The sequence below is a fragment of the Hyperolius riggenbachi genome, chromosome 2, assembly GCF_040937935.1.
Source record: "Hyperolius riggenbachi isolate aHypRig1 chromosome 2, aHypRig1.pri, whole genome shotgun sequence".
NCBI lineage: Eukaryota > Metazoa > Chordata > Amphibia > Anura > Hyperoliidae > Hyperolius > Hyperolius riggenbachi.
Window position 1 is genome coordinate 446,942,764 of NC_090647.1, and position 20,966 is coordinate 446,963,729.

Here is a 20,966-nt window from a genome sequence, read left to right on the forward strand (position 1 = left end):
ACTCTTTGGTACAAACGCCTTTGTTTGCAATTACAGAGGTCAAATGTTTCCTGTTCTTGACCAGGTTTGCACACACTGCAACAGGGATTTTGGTCCACTCCTCCACACAGATCTCTAGATCTGTCAGGTTTCTGGGCTGTCGCTATGCAACACAGAGTTTCAGCTCCCTCCAAAGATTTTCTATTGGATTTAGGTCTGGAGACTGGTTAGGCCACTTCAGAACCTTGATTACAAAGCCACTCCCTGGTTATCATAGCTGTGTGCTTCGGGTCGTTGTCATGTTGGAAGACCCAGCCATGACCAATCTTCAATGCTCTGATTGAGGGGAGGAGGTTGTTGCTCAAAATCTTACAATGCATGGCCCCATTCATCCTCTCCTTAATACAGTGCAGTCGTCCTGTCCTCACAGAAAAGAACCCCCAGAGCATGATGTTAATCCCCCTCCCCCATGTTTCACAGTTCAGGATGCATCTCCTTCTTTTTCCTCTAAACACGGCAAATAAAGTTTAGACTAAAAGGTTCTACTTTAGTCTCATCTGACCACATGACTTTCACCCACACCTCCTCTAGATCATCCAGATGGTCGTTGGCAGTCTTCAGACAGGCCTGGACATGTGATGACTTGAGCAGGGAAACCTTCCGTGCAATGCATGATTTTAAACCATGACTGCATAGTGTTCTACTGACAGCGACATTTGAAACTGCGGTCCCAGCTCTCTTCATGTCATTGATCAGCTCCTTCCTTGTAGTTCAGGGCTTATGCCTCACCTGTCTTATCACCAATGATACCCCAGAGTCAGAGGGGAAACTGACAATTGTCTTTAGCCTCTATAGCCTTTATTCCCTTCTCTAACGGTTACTCCAACAGTTGATCTATTTTCACCAAGCTGCTTGGCAATTGCCCCCTAGCCCTTTCCAGTCTTGTGGAGGTCCACAATTTTGTCTCTGGTGCCTTTTGACAGCTCTTTGGTCTTGCCTTTGGTAGTAGTTGAAATCTGACTGACTGTGTGTCTTTAAAGAGCCCAGAGAGGTGCTAAAATTTAGATTAGTGAGTGGAGTAGAGGAGGACTTTTTAAAGGCAGAGTAACAGGTCTTTGAGAGCCAGAATTATTGCTGATTGCCAGGTGTTCAGATACTTACGTGTAGCAGTGCAATACAAATACATTCTTTAAAAACCATACAATGTGATTTCCTGAATTTTTTTTTTTTAAATGCTGCCTTTCACAGTCGGAATGCACCTACAATGTGAATTTCAGACCCCCTTCATGATTTCTAAGTGGGAGAACTTTCAAAATAACAGGGTGTTCAAATACTTATGTTCCTCACTGTATATACATGCAAGCATACAATAAGTAACTAATTACTATTTATACTATTCATAGAACCTTAAAAATGCAGAATGTTAAAGAGTTTAATTTCTAATACACCTATCAATCTTGACTGCCACCTTCTTTCTGCTCAACAACAGAGCAGAAAAGACTTAGCGTACCTGAGACGAAGGGACTAACAGAAGTGACACTACCTGTGGCAAATGGACTAACATAAATGATACTTACCTGGGGCTTCCTCCAGCCCCCTTCAGGCTGTGGACTTCTTTGCTATCTCTTTGTGCCGCTCTGATTGTTTGAGCCGTGCAACTTGGCCAAGTTACTGGGGCGCTAGTGGACAATGTGAGTAGTCTGGGGAGATGGAGAGGGAGCCCACAGCCTGAAGGGGACTGGAGGAAGCCCCATGTAAGTATCAATTCTTTTAGTCCCTTTGCCTCAGGTTTCGTTTAACCTGCTGAGCGGTCTGGACGAGCTCAGCTCGTCCAGTACCGCCGGAGCCTGCCGCTCAGGCCCTGCTGGGCCGATTTGGCTCAAATAAAAAGCAGCACACGCAGCCGGCACTTTGCCAGCCGCGTGTGCTGCCTGATCGCCGCTGCAGTGCGGCGATCCGCCGCATGCAGCGGCGAAAGAGGGTCCCCCTAGCCGCCTGAGCCCAGCGTAGCCGGAACAAAAAGTTCCGGCCAGCGCTAAGGGCTGGATCGGAGGCGGCTGACGTCAGGACGTCGGCTGACGTCCATGACGTCACTCCGCTCGTCGCCATGGTGACGAGGTAAGCGAAACACGGAAGGCCGCTCATTGCGGCCTTCCGTGTTACTTCTGGCCGCCGGAGGCAATCGGAAGAACGCCTCCGGAGCGCCCTCTAGTGGGCTTTCATGCAGCCAACTTTCAGTTGGCTGCATGAAATAGTTTTTTTTTTATTAAAAAAAAACCCTCCCGCAGCCGCCCTGGCGATCTCAATAGAACGCCAGGCAGGTTAAAGCATAGATAAAAAACAATGAAAAACCATTAACCTTGTATGTAATTATCCTTTTCTTATTGTCCAAAAAGACTCCATTGCAAAGCTCATGGTTATAGCAGACCTCCAAAAGTGAAATTACATGTTGGCAAGGGGGGGGGGGGGGGGGGGGTCTGCAAATCAAGTACAAAGTACACATGGTAGACAGGATCTACTGCAACATTTACTTGAACAACTGAATCTTTTACTTGAACAACTGAATCCAATGCGCCTGCGACCTCCTCCAACCCCTTACCTTAGGGACTTGTCATGAGGGTCGGCATCTGCTGCTGCTGCGTGAGCATGTGGACATGCTGCTTGCACTCATTGGGCCTGGAGCGTTCTGTGCTGGCGCAGAAGTACTGTGCCTGTGCAGAACGCTCCAGACCACATAAGTGCGAGCGAGCAGCTGTGCACTCGCGCAGGCACAGTAGATGAAACAGGGAACCACGAAGCTGTGGCGAGGGACATGTTGGTGGCCTGGGGCTGGAGGAAGGGGGGGGGGTTCCTCAGACATTACCTTTAAGTTGGCAGATCGAACCTTATAAATAGTAATGGTATGGCAAAGAGGGAGTTTCATTTAATATTTTGATTTACTAAGAACAAGTATGCAGATCAGGTGTTGTGACTCCAGTGGGTCCATGTCTGATCCAGGACTGTGACTCAGAATCTGCTCAAATCAAGAAAAGCTCAAAAAGCAGGCCATTGACGTTGTTAAAAAAGGGCGATCAGAAAGGACAGCCTTCATATTCCTCTCACTTCAGATTTCCTTTAATAAGTCTATGAAAGCAAACCGATCCTGAAATAAGGTTACTACTGATAGAAATCTCCCTCTGTCAGCTGAAAAACAAGAAAAAGATCAGACAGATTCCATACAGACTGCCGCTAAAGTAATTTCTGGTTACTCTATAATACAAGCAGATTTTTTGCTGCACAAGTTTAGCACAGATTGTCTATAGCTTGTAGAAAATCCACATAGGGTAAACTGAATAATGAGGTATGGCGGATGCTGACTTGTGTGTCTTCTCTTTAGCTGGAATTGGTGACAGCCCAGGCAATGAGAGCTGGATTCACAGGAGGGATGGTAGTCGATTATCCCAACAGTACAAAGGCTAAAAAGTAAGTCTTATCACAAAACCCACATTTTCCCACTAAACACATTATGGATGGAAATGGTGCACGCTAGTGGTGTAGCTAAGGAGCTATGGACCCCACTGCAAATTTTACATGGGCCCCCCAAGCAGTCTATACACAATTCATATGGCGCACCAAAACCTGTCAAGGACAGCCACAGTGTCAGAGGTGCAAGAAGGAAACAGGAAACAGATTATTAATGATTACTACTATTCAAAGCATCTATGGAAGTGATCATTACCAATAAAGGACTGAGAGAGCTAATACTGTGGTTGAGGGATGGCCACTTGGGGCCCCCTGGTTCAAGGGCCCTGGTGCAGTTGTAGCCTCTGCATCCCCTATTGTTACACCTCTAGTGGAATCCATAAAGTCCTGCTTTTAATTACGCAGTTAGGCAATGTCTACATTGATCACCTTTTTATTTGCGGTCTATAATCCAGTATCTGTTAGCATCATAGACTCTGCCTATGCATTCATTTCCTATGAATTTACAATGATATTTGTTTATTCCCCAGGTTCTTCCTGTGCCTGTTTGCAGGTGTATCAGGAGTGCTGCCTAAGGTAGGTTCTGCCAGCCTTTGTTCTAGGAATGTATGCGCAGCTGTACATTGGTCGGATGGACAGAAGCACCACTAGTCTGGCTTATGAAAGTCAGAAAAATACAAACATTAGTCCGCCACACTCCTGCATGCAAAGGTAGTCACCACAGTTCACACTGAAAGCGATGCTATGCAGCCTGACCAATAGCCAGGAATTGGTAGAAGTACTGTGATCAAAGAAGAACGCCACACAAAACTTGAATTAATGATATTTATGTACAGCTGGTAAAATTACACTTGTAAACTTTAAAGGAGACGAGGGTGCCTATAAAGTAAACCAGAGACTTTTATAACTAAAGATTTGATTCTTACCTGGGACTTCCTCCAGCCTCATAAGTTCCTCGCAGTCCTCCCGCGGTCTGCCGCTCAGCTGTAATCAGCCCCGGTAACTGTCTCAGTTGCATCAGTCGCGGTCTTCTGCGCAGCCCCCAGTTACTGGGGCTGAATGGCAGACCAGGGAGGACTACGGGGGACTCAGACGTGCTTAAAGTGGACCTGAACTCTTGCACAGGACAGAAGGAAAATGAAGAGAAATGCACCCTGTATGTATTTAAAGAGTAATTCCCCCTCATTTGTGTCTAATTACTAGTTGTAATGTCCCTCTGTCACATGACTGCCTATGGCAGATAAGCCGATAAGCCTATTTGAAAGCACAGGCTGTAAACAATGTCTGTTTCCATGAATCCGGAAGTAGAAACAGTGCAGATTTATTTTAGAATTTGTCAGCTGTAACAAAGCAATGGTTTTCGTTTAAAGGTTATGCTGTTGTGTATCGTTTAGAGCAGAGGAGTTCTGAGTTCAGGTCCACTTTAACCTATTTTGGTTCCTGGACGTAGTTTCTACGTCCAGGAACCATGCGCGCTCCCGCGGCAGATCGTGCACGCGCACTCCCGGCCGCGGATTCGGTAGCCACGGAATCAATGTATCGGGCTATGGTGCCCGATCACTGATTCCTCTCCCCCGCTGAAAAAGCGACAGCTTTTCTCGGAAGCTGTGCTTTTTCTGGCTGTTCCCTCCCCGATGCGTCACTCTAAGCGTGTGCTACGCTTAGAGTGACGTCATGTAAACAAACTCATGGCCGCCATCTTCTGGCCAAAAAGTAATACTACACCTGAAAGAAAAAAAAAAATAAAAATTAACACACATTTACATTATAAATCTATTGTTTACCTCCCACCCTCCCAAAACTACCCAAATAAAATGTTTACTATAAAAAAAACAACATTACAATAACAAAAAAATGTAAATATTTACCTAAGGGTCTAAACTTTTTAAATATCAATGTAAAGATGAAATATTTCTATATTTTTTTTTATTTTAAACTTGTAAATAGTGATAGATGCAAAATGGAAAAAATGCACCTTTATTTCCAAATAAAATATTGTCGCCATACATTGTGATAGGGACATAATTGGAACAGTGTAATAACCGGGACATGTGGGCAAATACAATACGTGAGTTTTAATTATGGAGGCATGTATTATTTTAAAACTATAATGGCTGAAGACTGTAAATCTGATAGTTTGCACTCGTCTATATAATAGCTAACCAGCAGCGTCCAAACTGAACGCGCTGCTAAAACCGATAACCAGCATTCAGCTTAATTGTAGTGTCTGTGACCAAATACCCTTTGGAACCAGAGCTGTGGAGTCTGTACAAAAATCATCCGATTCCGACTCCTCAGTTTATGAAACCATTGACTCCTGCTCTGACTCCAGGTACCCAAAATTGCTTTGACTCTGACTCCACCTCCACAGCCCTTGCATGGCTATGGAGTGGGTACAAAAATCACCCGACTCTGACTTCTCAGTTTATGAAACCACCGACTCCAGGTACCCAAAAATTGCTCAGACTCAAACGCTGACTCCACAGACCTGTTTGGAACTAGCGCAGTTTTACATTGCAGTCTATGCGGTGCCTAATTTATAATGTTCTTTTGGCTGGATCTTACTGTATCTCCTACAAGAAAAGTAGTATTAGTGTCATGACATTTCCATTGGCATGGACTTCATGACCCCTATTTATTTAACTTTTCTTCTGCGTTTTCTCACAAGAATCATACCTTATGAATAAAATTCCTTTTAAGCTCCCAGCAAGCAAGGACATACTCAAAATCAGTTTGGTAGAATTTTTTTAGTGACTTTTTAGTGATTTCCTCTTACTAAGTGCTGAAAAAGAATTTTGACGTTGAGATGAAAAATGAACTCCTGAGAGAAAACCCAGTAGAAAAGTTAATTGAATAAGGTCAATAACCATAAGCTACGACTCCTGATAGGAGAATAGACTGCCAAGGAAGGGAGGAGGCAGCACAAAAGTATAAGCTAATAAAAAAAGTATAAAAATGGTAAGGATACAGCTTATCTCAGAATCACTTTATTTCGCCAAGTACAGCAGAGATATACTCGGAATTGATTGTGGTTCACATGGCATACACATAGTGTAACAGGACAGAGGACAATTTCGCAACACATACAGTTAACAGTGATACAAGTACAGAAATGCAGTAGTGATATAGATATGGCTTTTAGGTGAAAAACAGTCCCGAGGCAGTTAGTCCGTTAGTCCAATAGAGCTGCTACTGATAGTGGATGGGTAGTGATGATACAGTGGTGATAAGGACGGCGACAGAGACCCGGGCAGTGGGGACCAGGCAGGCACGGGCGAGAGCAGGCTGACCGACCCCGCCAGGGCAAGCTAGTGGGCGGGCCTTGTCGAGGGAGGGTTGGAGTTAAGCAGCCGAACCGCTTGGGGGAAGAAGGAGTTGTCCCGCCTGGTGGTTTTGGATGTTAAGGACCTGTAGCGGCGGCCCAACGGGAGGAGTTCGAAGTAGCGACTGCCTGGGCGGGAGGGGTCTCGAGAGATCAGGGTGGCTCTCTTCATCATCCTAGCAGAGTGGAGGAGATCAAGGGGTGGAAGAGGAGACCCGATCTTCTCTGCGTCCGTTATGACTGTCTGCAGTTTGTGCTTGTCGCTGGCCGTTGCACCCCCGTACTAGACAATGACTGAGGAGCAGAGGATGGATTCTATGGTGGCAGTGTAGAAGCTTGTTAGCAGTTTCTGGGGCATGCCGAAGCGCTTCAGCTGGTGTTCTGCCCCCATTTCAGGTCATTCGTGAGAGTTGTGCCGAGGAACCGTACCGATGACACCCTTGAGACTTCAGTTCCCCCAATGTTGACAGGTGGGAGGGGGGGAGGGTTCCTTCTGAAATCTACGACTAGTTCAACCGTCTTTGCTGTGTTGAGTACAAGGTTGTTGTCTTCACACCAGTTACAGATTCTCTCGACTTCACTGCGGTATTTGTGCTCCCCGTTGCTGCCAATAAGGCCAATGATAGTGGTATCATCTGCAATAATTTGATGACCTTCACAGAGTCCGCGGATGATATGCAATGGTTGGTATAGAGGGAGAACAATAGCGGTGAAAGTACACAGCTTTGTGGAGCCCCAGTGTTGGTGATTCTTACGCTGGAGTAGCAGTTTCCCAGCCTCACCTGTTGAGTTCTGTTCGTCAGGAAGTGCTTGATCCATGCCCGGAGGGTGGGATCCACACCGAGCTGCGTCAGGTTTGTGAGCAGGATGTCTGGGCATGTTGAACGCTGAGCTAAAGTCCAGGAACAGTAGCCTAGCATAGGAGGCAGGGTTGTCTAGGTGCTCCGTGACGTATGCCAAGCTGGCATTGATGGCGTCCTCCACTGATCTGTTTGCCCTATATGCAAATTGGAGTGGGTCAAGGTGGGCGTCCGTGAACCTTTTCAGGAGGGCAAGGACCAGTCGCTCCAGCAGCTTCATGATGTTAGAGGTTAGGACCACCGGTCGGAAGTTATTGTGCTCAGTGCTGCCTGTTTTTTTGGGAACTGGTACAATTGTAGATCGCTTAAAACAGGAGGGGACTGTGCCATCCGATAGAGACCGCTTGAATAGGGAGGCAAGCACAGGGGCTAGCTGATCGGCACAGGTTCTCAGGCAGATCGACGACACTCCATCGGGGCCAGAAGACTTCCTGGGATTCAGCTTACGGAGGAGTCGGAGTACCTCAGTTTCGTGGACGGCAGCAGGAGCCAGGGTGCCGGATTCACCCAAGGGGGGGTTCACCATGGCCGCGGCTGTGCGGTCTGCGAGCTGGGTGGGTTGTCGCTCGAACCTGCAGTAGAACTCATTGAGCTCCTCTGCCAGACGAAGACTTGGGGTCACCGGTTGAGGAACGGGTTTGAAGTTCGTGGCCGCCCTCAGGCCCTTCCAAACCTCCCGTGTGTTATTAGACTGGAGGCAGAGCCCCACCTTCTCGGAGTAAGCCCTCTTTGCTGATCGCAGCTCTCTTTTCAGGGTGGACCTGGCCTCCCTGTACTCCTCGGGTGAGCCAGACCTGTGCGCTTCCTCCTTGCGTTTCCGAAGCCGGCGGAGCTTGTCGTTGAACCAGGGCTTGTTATTGGGGAAGACCCTGAAAGTCTTGAATGGGATGCACATTTCCTCACAGAAACTAATGTAGGAGGTGACATTTTCGGCCCATTCATCTAGGGAGGGTGCCTCTAGGGTCGACCAGTCGGTGGTGTCAAAGCAAGCTTGTAGCTCCATTTTAGACTCGGCTGTCCATTTTTTGATTGTTTTGATGGTGGGCTTTGAGGTCTCCAGGAGCCTCCTGTAAGTGGGAATCAGGTGGATTGTGTTGTGGTCGGAGTTTCCCAGGGGGGCACCCCGGGAGGCCTTGTAAGCATTCTTGTGGACCGTGTAGCAATGGTCCAGGGTGTTGCAGTTTCTGGTAGGACAGGTTATGTGCTGCTTGTATCGGGGCATCTCATGTCGCAGGTTCGCCTTGTTAAAGTCGCCCAGGATGATGAACAGGGCCTCCAGGAGGGCAGTTTCCCACTCCGAGATACAGGCCTTGAGGGTTTGCAAGGCAGTACTGGAGCATGCGTCGCGAGGGATGTAGACTCCGACGAGGACAAGGGAAGATAACTCTCTGGGGGAGTATTTAGGCCTGCAGTTAATGGCTAGAAACTCGACATCAGGGGTGCAGGTTTTGTTGAGTGGTGATGTTGGAGCACCAGGAGGAGTTGATGTAAAAGCAGATGCCCCCCCCCCCTCTCGTTTTCCCAGAGAGGGCTACATCACGGTCTGCTCTGAGGAGGTTGTAGCCCGGTACGAGTAGGGAGTTGTCAGGGGTGCTGTCACTCAGCCAGGTCTCGGTAAAACAGAGAACAGGGGTATTTTTGTCGATCTGGGGTTTGCTTCCTAGTAGGAGGAGCAGCTAGTCCAGTTTGTTTGGAAGTGAGCAGACGTTGGCTAATAGGATGGCAGGGACGGGAGTGCGCAGACCTTTTCTTCTGAGTCGGACCTGGGCCCCCGCCCTCCTACCTCTGTGGCAGCGGCGTGTGTTCGGTGCACGCTTGGCGACGAGGAATTTGGCGTGGGTGGTGACAGCATCCCACAGGGCAGAGCACCATGCAGGCTTGGGGCTGACCAGGGGTTCCCATCTGAGGACCTCTCTAGATACGGTGGCAATATATTGTGGCCGTTCCGTGCACATGGTGCAGGTGCCGGTGCCCCAGTAGAAGATGGTAGGCCCAGTGATAGTATGGGGCAGGCAGCACAGTGTAGGGCACAGGTGGGTGGTATAGGGCACGGGTAGGTGGTAGCGCAGGCAGCACAGCACAGTATAGGGCCCAGGTGGTTGGTATGGCGCTCAGCCCAGTCAGAGTGGCACAGTACCCGTCCGGTGGTGTGGCAGGCAGCACCAGTGTTGATATGAGGCAGGCAGCGCAGCACAGTGTAGGGCCCAGGTAGGTAGTATGGCAGGCAGCCCAGTCAGAGTAACACCATAGATTGGAGGTGCGAGCAGCACAGCAAGGCAGAGGGCAGAGTCAGGAGGACAGAGGATCCCCGCAGGGGCGTCAGTAGGTGATGTAGCCGGCAGCACAGTTAATATTTTGAGGCAGGCAGCGCAGCACAAATATAGTACCCAGGTGTAGGCACAGGTGGGTGGACTAGCAGGCAGGCAGCACAGCACGTTATAGGGCACAGGTAGGTGGTGTAGCAGGTAAGTGCACAGTACTCCTCAGCACAGCAAGGCATAGGGCAGAGGCAAGACAGGGCAGAGACAAGATGGTGGATAGTGGATCCCCATGGGGAGCGAACATCTGAGGGACTCACCATGTGTGGCAGGATCCTCAGCCGCTGGAGTGGTGTATCCGGTAGGGGAGGGTGGTCCTGGAGGGCGCAGATCCTGGAGGCTGGTCACTATTTGCGCACCTGGGGGAATCCACTGCTGCCCCTGTGGTCGCTGGGTGGAATTTGTGCAGGCCAGGCCACGTGGAGGAGGTTGTCTCCACCGCCCGGGAGTTGCGTTGGAGAGGCGATCCGGGAGCATCAACTGACTCTTGCCTGTTGCTGGAAGGCAGGAGTTGCAGCGGCTGCCAGGGGCTAGGACTTCCCCGGGGGGGGGGGGGGGGGCAGCAGCCAGGAGCGGGGATGCGTCCGGTGTGCCAGCAGCAGATATGGAGGACCAGGAGCAGAGGTCCGACAGCGGCAGATGCTGGGATGCGGAGACCAGGAGCGGAGGTCCGACAGCAGCAGATGCTGGGATGCGGAGGCCCGGCAGTACCCTCCGCAGGTGGCAGCAGGCACTGGTGGTCCGGCGAAGTAGCGGCAGGCAGGAGCAGGGTCCGGAGCATAGACCAGAGGCCTGAGACTCGGCTGAGGGTCCACGTGGTGACGTCGGGTGAGTAGCCGCTGACCTTGACGAGCTAGCTAACGGCTGTGGCTCTGATCGAGAGGACCGGCTGTCTGGATTCAGAGGCGGCAGAGGGAGCAGAGGCCTCGGAGATAGAGTGCAGCAGGGGGGAGTTGGGCGGAGAAATCCTAGGAGCTGCGGCAGCAGAGGCCGTGCCGGTGGCGAAACTGTTTCGGAGGCGATGGGAGCCACGTGGGAGGCCAGGCGGTGATGGAAATCTGTTTCGCTGGGGCAGAGGCAGAAGCGGCAGAAGCATGAACGATGGACCACAGTGGCGCAGGCAGATGGATTTCGGCGCTGCAACACTGGGAGTATGCCAGTCGGGGTCCCGCAGGATGGACGTAGTTGGAGGCCCGTAGGTAGCCCAGCAGTCCCAGAGGGGGGGATCACGGCCGTGTGAGTAGTTCTCAGATGTAATATAAACTAAACTAAGCTATAAGAAGACTAACTAACTCGATACTGCTAACACTAAAAACAAAATAAACAAAAAGCAAGGAATTGTCGGGAGCCGATGTGACCGAGGCTGCTCACGTGGGCGCCATCTTGGTTGAGAGGGCGGATCGCTCAAAATCAGTCTTATCACCCGAACGACAGTCTGCACACACGCCCGATTTGGCGTGCGGACGACTGGACGTTCAAACAACCTGTCGTTCGGAAAAATCCGACTTGTGTATGGGCCTTTATCCTTGATTGTCTGTACAGTAGTTCATCTTTGAAGATATAAATCAGAACTAATAATAGCATTGGTTTCATGTTACAGGGCTTAGGAGAAGAGTCAACTGAACAAGGGCTAAAGCATCAGGCTTCATTCACTAAAGACAGGTAATGATGGTATATGTACTGTATACACCTGTCTTTGAAGATGAGTTGTCCTGCCTATATATAGTTTTTATCCTCTGCCTACTAAGTGTTTTTGTTTAAGATAATGTGGAGAAGAATCAGCAATTCTGTCACGTTGTTTTTTGTTTTTTTTACCTGTGCCCTCAGGGAAATATTCCCTCACTTCCGGTCTTGCCAACATTTGGCACAAGATGTAAAGTGTTGCGAGTTCCTAAGATTTTGTGGTTTAGACCAGGAGACGGTGATCAATATTCTAATGTGCCGTCTGTTACTGTGACATACATTGAAGACCGTCTATTCTCCTCTTTCTTCTCCCCTTTCTTCCCCCCATCCCCACCCCCCTTCCTTTGGACTGCCAGGCAACTTGTTGAGAAATATTACCAATCAGTCTCTTGGACGTATAGTATAGGTTTATTTACTGTACAGGATACAACATATTCATCCTACCTTGACTCTGACTGGGTCCTTACAGATATCTAAGCTAACTACTGAACGTACTTAATCAAACACTAGAAGGAGAGAACCCACGCCATTGGGACCTTTCTTGCTAAAATATCTGCATTGCAATTACTGCACAAGAAAAATGTAAATGTCCAGATTCTTCTTGACCTCTCTTCTACTAAACAGGACCTACTTAAAGGACACCTGAACTGAGAAGTATATGGAGACTGCCATGTTTGTTTCTTTTTAAACAATACCAGTTGCCTGGCAGCCCTGCTGAGCTATTTGACTGCAGTAGTGTCTGAATCACACCAGGAACAAGCATGCAGCTAACTGACAATGTCAAACCTCTGATCTGCTGCATGCTTGTTCAAGGTCTATGGCTAAAAGTATTAGAGGCAGAACATCAACAGGTCAGCAAGGCAACTGGTATTGCTTAAATGGAAATAAATATGGCAGCTTTTATCCCTCCTTCAGTTGTCCTTTAAGCTTATTGATCAGAATTATTTGATGTACAGGGACAGGATTAGGAAGGCTTATTAGCAATTTGAAGGGAAATGTGGCAAACTCCTGGATAGACAGATTCACACCAGGTCCCAACGCACTCATGTCCACACAATCACTTGAAATGACGGATCTAGCTCTCACCGCAGTGAGGTTTGCCTCTGTTAATCTTTAAAGATAAAAATGTCTGGAGTTGCCCTTTAAATAACTTCTAGCCATTAGTTTGGAGTCATACTGGTAGATTTTAATAGTCACAAATAATCTAAAGCAATGGTTACCTTATTCAAATTCAATCAAATCTAACTGAAACGTTTGGGTTCCTTTGTTTGATACTGTGAAAGCATTTGACGAGAACAATCATCCCAAATAATCATAGATGTGATAGCTCTATATAACCATTCATTTCATTGTACGCTTGCATTTCATTGCAGATTACGTACTGGGATTTTTTTTTTTGTGTGTGCAACCGTGCAATAGAGTATGCGTATTGTTGTTGTGTTCAGATGACGTCATTTTTGTTATGGAGCAGTGCATTATCACTTGCATGGCAGTCCTGATGTAGTTGCACTGGGCTGCCAGGAGATGGAGCTGCTCTCCTTCAAATACAAAAAGCAATCCTATAGGTTGGTTGTTATAAATTTGTCTGTCCTGATGTTCTGGATCTGCAGATTTTTTTCTGCAGAGATTACAAAGTATGAAATGATTGTGTCACATCTGCGTTCCATATGTCTGTCAGCTCATGCTGGGAGGGATCGAGCCCCCTCACAGCTTACAGGACAGACTACAGTAATAGAGGTTCTACGTCATGCCTGCTACTAGCTGCTGGCATGTTTTCCTTCCTCTTACAACAAATAAAGAGAACCTGTCACTTCCAGGCTATTAACCATTTCATAATATACACACAGAATGAGATTCAAAACCACCAGAGGGAAATCGGCTAAGAAGAGCAAAGACTGGATACTGGAGAAAAAGGAAAGGCGCAGACGGCAAGGAAAGTAAGTATTGTATGGTGCAATATCTGTAACTACTGTACATCCTCCTCTCTTCACCAGAGAACTTCTCCTCACCCTTCCTTCATGCTGCAGTTCAGCCCATTTATTGGAAGCAATGGTGTGAAAGGGAAGCCAAGTTACTTTACTGCCTTATGGAGTTAGTCACACTATGGGAGAAGCAGTGGAACAAAGCAGCAGCAAAAATCATAGATCCCCATTGCACAAGTTTGATTGGGCCCCCATGCCTAGCAACACTTGAGTACTGGCATCTCCCCCTGCTTCATGGATACAACTGGAAAATGCATTGTACTCTCGCATGCAGCGCTTGCAGCTCAGGGACATCGATATAAAATCACTGGGTGGGAGAAATACAAAAACTTAGTAGTGGAAACATTATGAACCAAGTAGAATAAGGAAAAAAGGGAATCCTCTCAGCACTGCTGATCAAGGTTCACCGTTTATTGGCACGTGTAGATTCACAATGCAGTGTGCTAGAACGTGCTAGCCTTATCAGTTGTTGTTCATGGATATTGTTTGACCACATCAAACAATACCACATCATGCTGGGGCTGCAAGTAAAAAGCCTCCCAAACGGAGAGAGGAGAGGTGAAAACGGGTAAAAAATCGTGACCACGGTGGAAAGGAGGAGAGCAAGGTGAGACCGGGCGCAGGCTTACCAGTCCGGATGATCGGGGGTTGGGGGGGGGAGAGAGAAACGCGGGCCACTCATCCACATTTTTTCCCCCATTCTCTTCACCTCTCATCTCCGTTTGGGAGGCTTCTCACTTGCAGTCCCTGCATCCCTCTACACCCAGCTCTCTCGCATTTCTAACCACACATTGGGTTTACTACTTGTTCCCTTTTTATACTATCCCTGTGTGGATTTATATCACGTTTCACCTTTCTATTGGATTGTTTGGTCGTAGACTGCAATATAAACATATATTTTTTCAATTAGTTAAATTTGTGATTTGGATATACCTGTGTCATTTGATGTCATCCCAATTTATCTGGGCTACCAGCAGTAGTTGATCTGTTGTGGGAAGCTGTATTATTGTATTTATACGGATTGTCATATAATAGCGTGCCACCCTTTACCTGTTTTTTTTTTTTTTTTATTGTTTTTAGATGTCTTGTTATTTTGATATGAATAAAGATGTATTCTTTTATTATATATTAGTGGTGCGGTTTATCTCCGATCGCTCTTTCCTTTGTTTGTGCACAGACAGTTACTCTTTAATCTACTTTTTGGTACTTTTTCAATTGCAAAGTCCTGAAAAGTTATTTTAAAAGGAAGTTGAAAAATTATCTCCTAGGAGAAAACCCGGGTGAAAAAGTGAATTGCATGTGGGCCCATGTGTGTTTTGTGCTTATTTGTACAGGTAGCCAAGGTATATTGGAGTTGATGCACAAAAGTGCGGTAATATTGTCAGACACAGACAGAGCACATCAATATTACTGTTACTATGGCAACGTTTACACCGATTTACACTAATAGCTTGACCAACAATACCCGAATAACGCGAGCATTGCTTTGGTAATGTGCGCTACTAATGAGACACCATGACGCTCATTACTGTGCCAACGTTTGCGCTACACATCATAACTTGCGTTACACGCTGACAGAAGTACCGGTTATATTGCCTTTCATTGTCTGTGCACAGCAATATTACAGATAGTTAGTACATCAGGCCCATTGGGAGAAACTAATGCATCAGGATTAAAAATGCTGATCTAAGACAAACTCAGCTGAGTGTATCGTCTTACAAGTTTGTCAGGGACTAGTTCAACATTTCTGTTCTTACTAATCAGAAACGTGTCTTTGTTAATACAGGGAGGTTCGAGCAGACACCAAGTACAGCGGGCGCAAGAGAAGACCTCATTTTTAACTATGTGCTGCCTACTTCCGTCTGTGGAGAATATTTTGGCTGCTTGTTCTGCACAGAGCAGTGATTGCTGGGATATCTGCCACATCAGTGTGGAGACTAAATACAGGACAGTGTCTGCTGAGCTGGAACTCTCATGGACTCCCCAAGGATAATGGTGTCACTTATACATGAATTGCATCCACTTTGTATCAAGAATTTGAAAATTGAGTGTGAGATTTCTTGCTTTAAATTCTGAGAACGGCAATGTTAGAGCTAAAGCTGAACTCCAGGGAGATAAACACCCCCCACCCCATGTTTTAGCCACATATAAGATCCGTAAATGTATTTTTGAGCTCGGCTGTTAGATACTTGGATATGTTATAGTGTTAGAATCTGGTTGTTCCCCGCACTGGAGGCTTATCAGAGGGAGAACCAGCATTGCAAACTCTGGAAGCTTCTTACATGGGGTCATGAGGTGATATCATCTGTTCGGTGAAGCTCCTTCAGTCAGCAGGCTGGGATGGTGACCACTAAGCTTTATTCCAGGCTCAAGGAAATAAACCCTTATTAGTCCAGAATTGCTGACCTGACATTCAATTGGAAAAAAAGGGGCGGCTCTGTGATGTAATGGCTCCTGACTGCTGTGGTTGCTGCTGTATAAAGGAGCTGCCACACTCGGCAGTGGTGCAGCCACATGACTTCTGGTTTACTGGATCTCCGATGCAAAGCGCAGCTTGGTTGTGTTGACTAGCAGAGATGCCAAGAAAATTTAAATTATCTTATGTTACATATCTTATGTATTACATACATGCTTTATAGGCTGAAAATGTAACTGGTCACCGGAAGTTCAGCTTTAATTAAGTGCCTATAAAGGGAATCCGAGGTGAGAGGAATATGGCAGCTGAATTTTTTTTTTTCCTTTTAAACAATACTGGTTGCCTGGCATCCTGCTTATCTTTCTGGCATTAGTGGTGTTTGAGTCACTCACCTGAAACAAGCATGAGGCTAATTCATTCAGACTTCAGTCAGGTATCTTGCCTGCAGGCTTATTCAGGGGCTATAGCTACAAGTATTAAGGCAGAGAATCAACAGCCCAGCCAGGCAATTTGTATTGTTTAAAAGGAATAAATATTGCTGCCTCCATGTCTCTCATACTTCAGGTGTCTTTTTATCAGATTAATGTACATGAATTACTGGCGCTGCTGGCATCATTCTGTAGATGAGTGGTCTGCACTGCCTGCAGAGAGAAACACTGGCTGAAAGTCGGCTGCATCCTATTCACGGTAATAAATGTAGCGACAACATTGTAGGTATCATGCTACACTTTTGGACAATTTACCTGTGACTGTGTTTTTATTAAATATTTATTTGGCTACGAGCGAATGCATTCTTATGACTGGGTGTCGAAGGCCTGAAGGGAGAATCAAATGTCACAGTTGAGAAGTTTACAAAACTTCAGTGCGGTTATTGCATTTCCTATAGAAATAATAATAGTTTTGAGTGAACCGAATATCAAAGTTTTTTTCACAACCTCGGCTGGCTTTGATCTGTTTGATGGGTACAACTCCATAGCTGGCAGTGCGGAAGCTTCACATTGAGGATATACAGAAAATGGGGCGAGGATGCTGAAACCTTTTGTGCTTTCGGTCTTTTTATTCAGCTTTTTACCTAACTTTTTAATGATTTTATACAGATCTGCTTACAAGTGAACCTGAACTGAAAATGAAACTTATGAGAGAATGAATTGTACATGTAGTACGAATGGTAAATACTGTAGAACAGTGATCTGCAAACTTGGGTCTCCAGCCTTTAAGGAACTACAAGTTCCACAATGCATTGCAGGAGCCACAGTCGTAATTCATAAAGGCAAATGCATTGTGGCACTTATAGTTCCTTAACAGCTTGAGAGCCAAGTTTGCAGATCACTGCTGTAGAACATTAGTAATTTTTATTTTCAGTTTAAAGTGGATCCGAGATAAACTTTGACTCATTGCATAATTGTGTTTCTTTCATATAGTTTATAGGGCATTCCTCAAGCCAAATATATATTTTTTTGTTTTAATACTCTAATTCCCTATAAACTATAAAATCCTCGCCCACAGGTTTTCACAGTGCCCTGGCATTTTCAGACAGTAGCAAGGGCTCATGGGAGCTTAGTCTGGGCAGGAGGAGGGAAGATGTTACTAGCCAGAGTTTTCAGAGGCAGAGGGCAGGAGGAGAGGAGACTGAATTTACACACAGGGAAGCTGATAGCATCTCCAGCCCTCAGCTTGTGACAATGTGACTTTTGAAGCTGTTTGCAGATATACGCTGTGTAAACCATCTAAAGTTTAGATAACATATATAAACAAGTTACTAGTTACAGTTAGTTTTTCATCTTGGATCCGCTTTAAGGGTGGCATTTAGATGACTTTTAAACAGCAGCCTTGACAGTCTAAAGTAAAATCTGCTTCATTCAACTGCAAAACAAACACAAGTAATGACCCTTTGAACTCTGCAGCTCTAAAATGCTATTAGCAGTCTTTTCTCAGCCAGATGAAAGTATTTTGCCTTGTATTTTTCTTTTCAGGTCATTGGACTGTTGGAAACTTTGCTAGTTCCATTGTAACAGCAGACTAGACATGTCTGATGTTGTAGTTGAATGTGTCTTGCTGGGGAATACTGGATGTGTCCAGCTCTGATCATACTTCTACAGGAGCATTTTCCCTTTGCTTCCTTGTCTATACATTTTGGATTCCAGACCTGCTCTGTCTATTGAGGAGAATATCTATTCTTTATAAAACTTCAGATAAGGCAATATGTTTGCTTGTGCGTTGTTCCTATCAATCTGCTGTTTCCTGGCATATTTACAATGCTGAATCGCATTGATGCATTTGAGTTCTGTGAATGTGGAACCTCTTAACTAATGCTTCCAATCGAAACGTGTATGCAGACAGCGGGAGGGGGTGTCAGCCTGCCCTTGTTGCCACCTCTGGCTGCTGCACTCCACATTGCCTTTTTTTATACTTCCGCCTTCAAAGCCAGGAAGTAAAAGCTTATGATTGATGTGAAATGCGATGTGGAGTGCAGTGTGTAGAGGAGGTGACAAAGGTGAGTTAACAGCCCAGCCTTTGTCTGCATGCAGGTTCCTATTGGAAGAATTTGGATTGTGTTTCTTAATTGAAAGAACCCGACTATGTCAACACAGATATTCAATAAGTATTATTTGCAGTGCTGTAGTTGGCCACATGGTGTCTCTCTTCACTAAGGCAGGCGCATGACTCAATTCAGTTTAGCCAGAGGGCTGCTCCCAACTTGTGTGTATAAAATAGCTGTGCTGGATGAGCTCAGCTAGTCTCAAATCCTGCATTCCTTCCAGTTTACGGTAATGCTACCATACTCCCGATGTCTGCCACAGGACTACCAGCCATTAAAGTCATTCAGTTCTGTATTCATCAACATTTGTGTACATTACACATTTCCTGTGTGCTGCACAAACACACTTGGTTTAGGTTTTTTGTCATTATTAATTTACTATAGAACATTCTCCCATCTGTAAAGCTGATTCCCGGCAGGAGCTGTAGGAGGTTTGTGGATTTGAAGATTTTTTTTGCTGTGTGCTTACCCATTTACCAGCCGCTGTAACTTGAGCCAGAAAATTCCCTGTTTGCGTGATGGAAGATAATCAGTACAATCACCTTGTTCACAAGCTGCACGGGTGCCCTGAGCTGAGCACATAACTACATGGAGGAGTGAGAGAAGCAGACCAGTCTTCCCACGCTGAGGATCTGTTTAGGGAAGACCGCAAATGCTCCCTGGGTCCTTTCAGGTTTTCCAAATCAAAGCTGGCATGGACAACACACAAACTCTTCTGTCAATGTATGCTAGTTCAATCGAAAAATTCATCATCACTGTACTCAACACATGCCATTTACAATTGTACACTCCACTTACCGTATATAATGGTATACCCCACTTGTATAACGAGTTGTAGCACTGTAGGGTTCACCTCGTTCATCCGACAGTCATGAAGTAACAAATATGCCTAAAGGGTAAATACAAAGGGTTTCTGTAGAAAGACAAGTTCTGATCAATGTATCCCCAATGATTGGTGCAGAGATCTGTACTGCTGGTCACTACAGCCAGGCATACACTTATCAAGCCTGGTACACATCCAATCTTTGAATTTTTTTCCATGTAATATGAGCTTACCTACACAATCTGCTCGTATTATTAAAAATCTGTTAGCCCTCATTTACTACATGGAGGTTTAAAATTGGTCATTGATTGCCCATTCAAAATTGGATATGTGTATGCACCTACAGATTTATACACAGTCGGTCAACCAATCAACCGCAGCTCTATTATATTGTTCCTTGGATTCAACACCAAAAGCCAATTGATCTCCATCAGATTTTAGTACATATCTCTCAAACAGATCAAAATGATGCCACCGCTAAAGCTGATTTTGTTTTTTAATTGATATAACTATTCATTATTTTACGTCTGATCAACATTGTGGATCAGTCTTTAGGTCGATTTTAACCCTTAAGTGAGAGCTATATAGAGGCTGCTATATTTATTTCCTTTTTAACCACTTGCCGACCGCACACTCATAACGTGCGTCGGCAAAGTGGCAGCTGCAGGACCAGCGACGCAGTACTGCGTCGCCAGCTGCAGCCTAATTAATCAGGAAGCAGCCGCTCGTACGAGCGGCTGCTTCCTGTCAAATCACGGCGGGGGGCTCCGTGAATAGCCTGCGGGCCGCCGATGGCGGCTCGCAGGCTAGATGTAAACACAAGCGGAAATAATCCGCTTTGTTTACATTTGTACGGCGCTGCTGCGCAGCAGCGCCATAAGGCAGATCGGCGATCCCCGGCCAATCAGCGGCCGGGGATCGCCGCCATGTGACAGGGGACGTCCTGTCACTGGCTGCACAGGACGGATAGCCGTCCTGTGCAGCCCCGATCACCGGGGGAGGCAGCAGGTAGGAGAGGGAGGGGGGAATTTCGCCGCGGAGGGGGGCTTTGAGGTGCCCCCCCCCGCCACCCACAGCAGGCAGGAGAGATCAGACCCCCCCAGCACATCATCCCCATAGGGGGGAAAAAAGGGGGGCAATCTGATCTCCCTGCCTGCACCCTGATCTGTGCTGGGGGCTGCAGAGCCCACCCAGCACAGATCAATCAAACCAGCGCTGGTCCTTAAGGGGGGGTAAAGGGTGGGTCCTCAAGTGGTTAAAGAGACTCCGTAACAATAATTTCATCCAGTTTTCTTCCATCCTACAAGTTCCAAAATCTATTCTAATGTGTTCTGGCTTACTGCAACACGTTCTACTATCACCATCTCTGTAATAAATCAACTTATCTCTCTCTTGTCAGACTTGTCGGCCTGTGTCTGGAAGGCTGCCAAGTTCTTCAGTGTTATGGTTCTGTGATGCATCTCCCCCCTCCAGGCCCCTCTCTGCACACTGCCTGTGTGTTATTTAGATTATGGCAGATTCTCTCTTATCTTTTACAAGCTGCATAAATCGTGCTCTGAGCTGGCTGGGCTTTCACATGCTG

The 20,966-nt window shown here is 46.5% G+C and overlaps 1 protein-coding gene across 1 annotated transcript in view; it reads left to right on the top strand.

Moving 5' to 3' along the window:
- The window catches only part of BUD23 (BUD23 rRNA methyltransferase and ribosome maturation factor), a 26,996-nt gene extending 10,192 nt beyond the window's left edge, over positions 1 to 16,804 (top strand). The window contains exons 8-12 of the mRNA XM_068270025.1: positions 3,356 to 3,441; positions 3,972 to 4,017; positions 11,542 to 11,603; positions 13,472 to 13,561; positions 15,393 to 16,804. Of these exons, the coding sequence (XP_068126126.1) occupies positions 3,356 to 3,441; positions 3,972 to 4,017; positions 11,542 to 11,603; positions 13,472 to 13,561; positions 15,393 to 15,447 (339 nt within the window). The 3' untranslated portion in view covers positions 15,448 to 16,804. The remainder of the gene's footprint in view (positions 1 to 3,355; positions 3,442 to 3,971; positions 4,018 to 11,541; positions 11,604 to 13,471; positions 13,562 to 15,392) is intronic.
- The last annotated feature ends 4,162 nt before the right edge of the window (positions 16,805 to 20,966 follow it).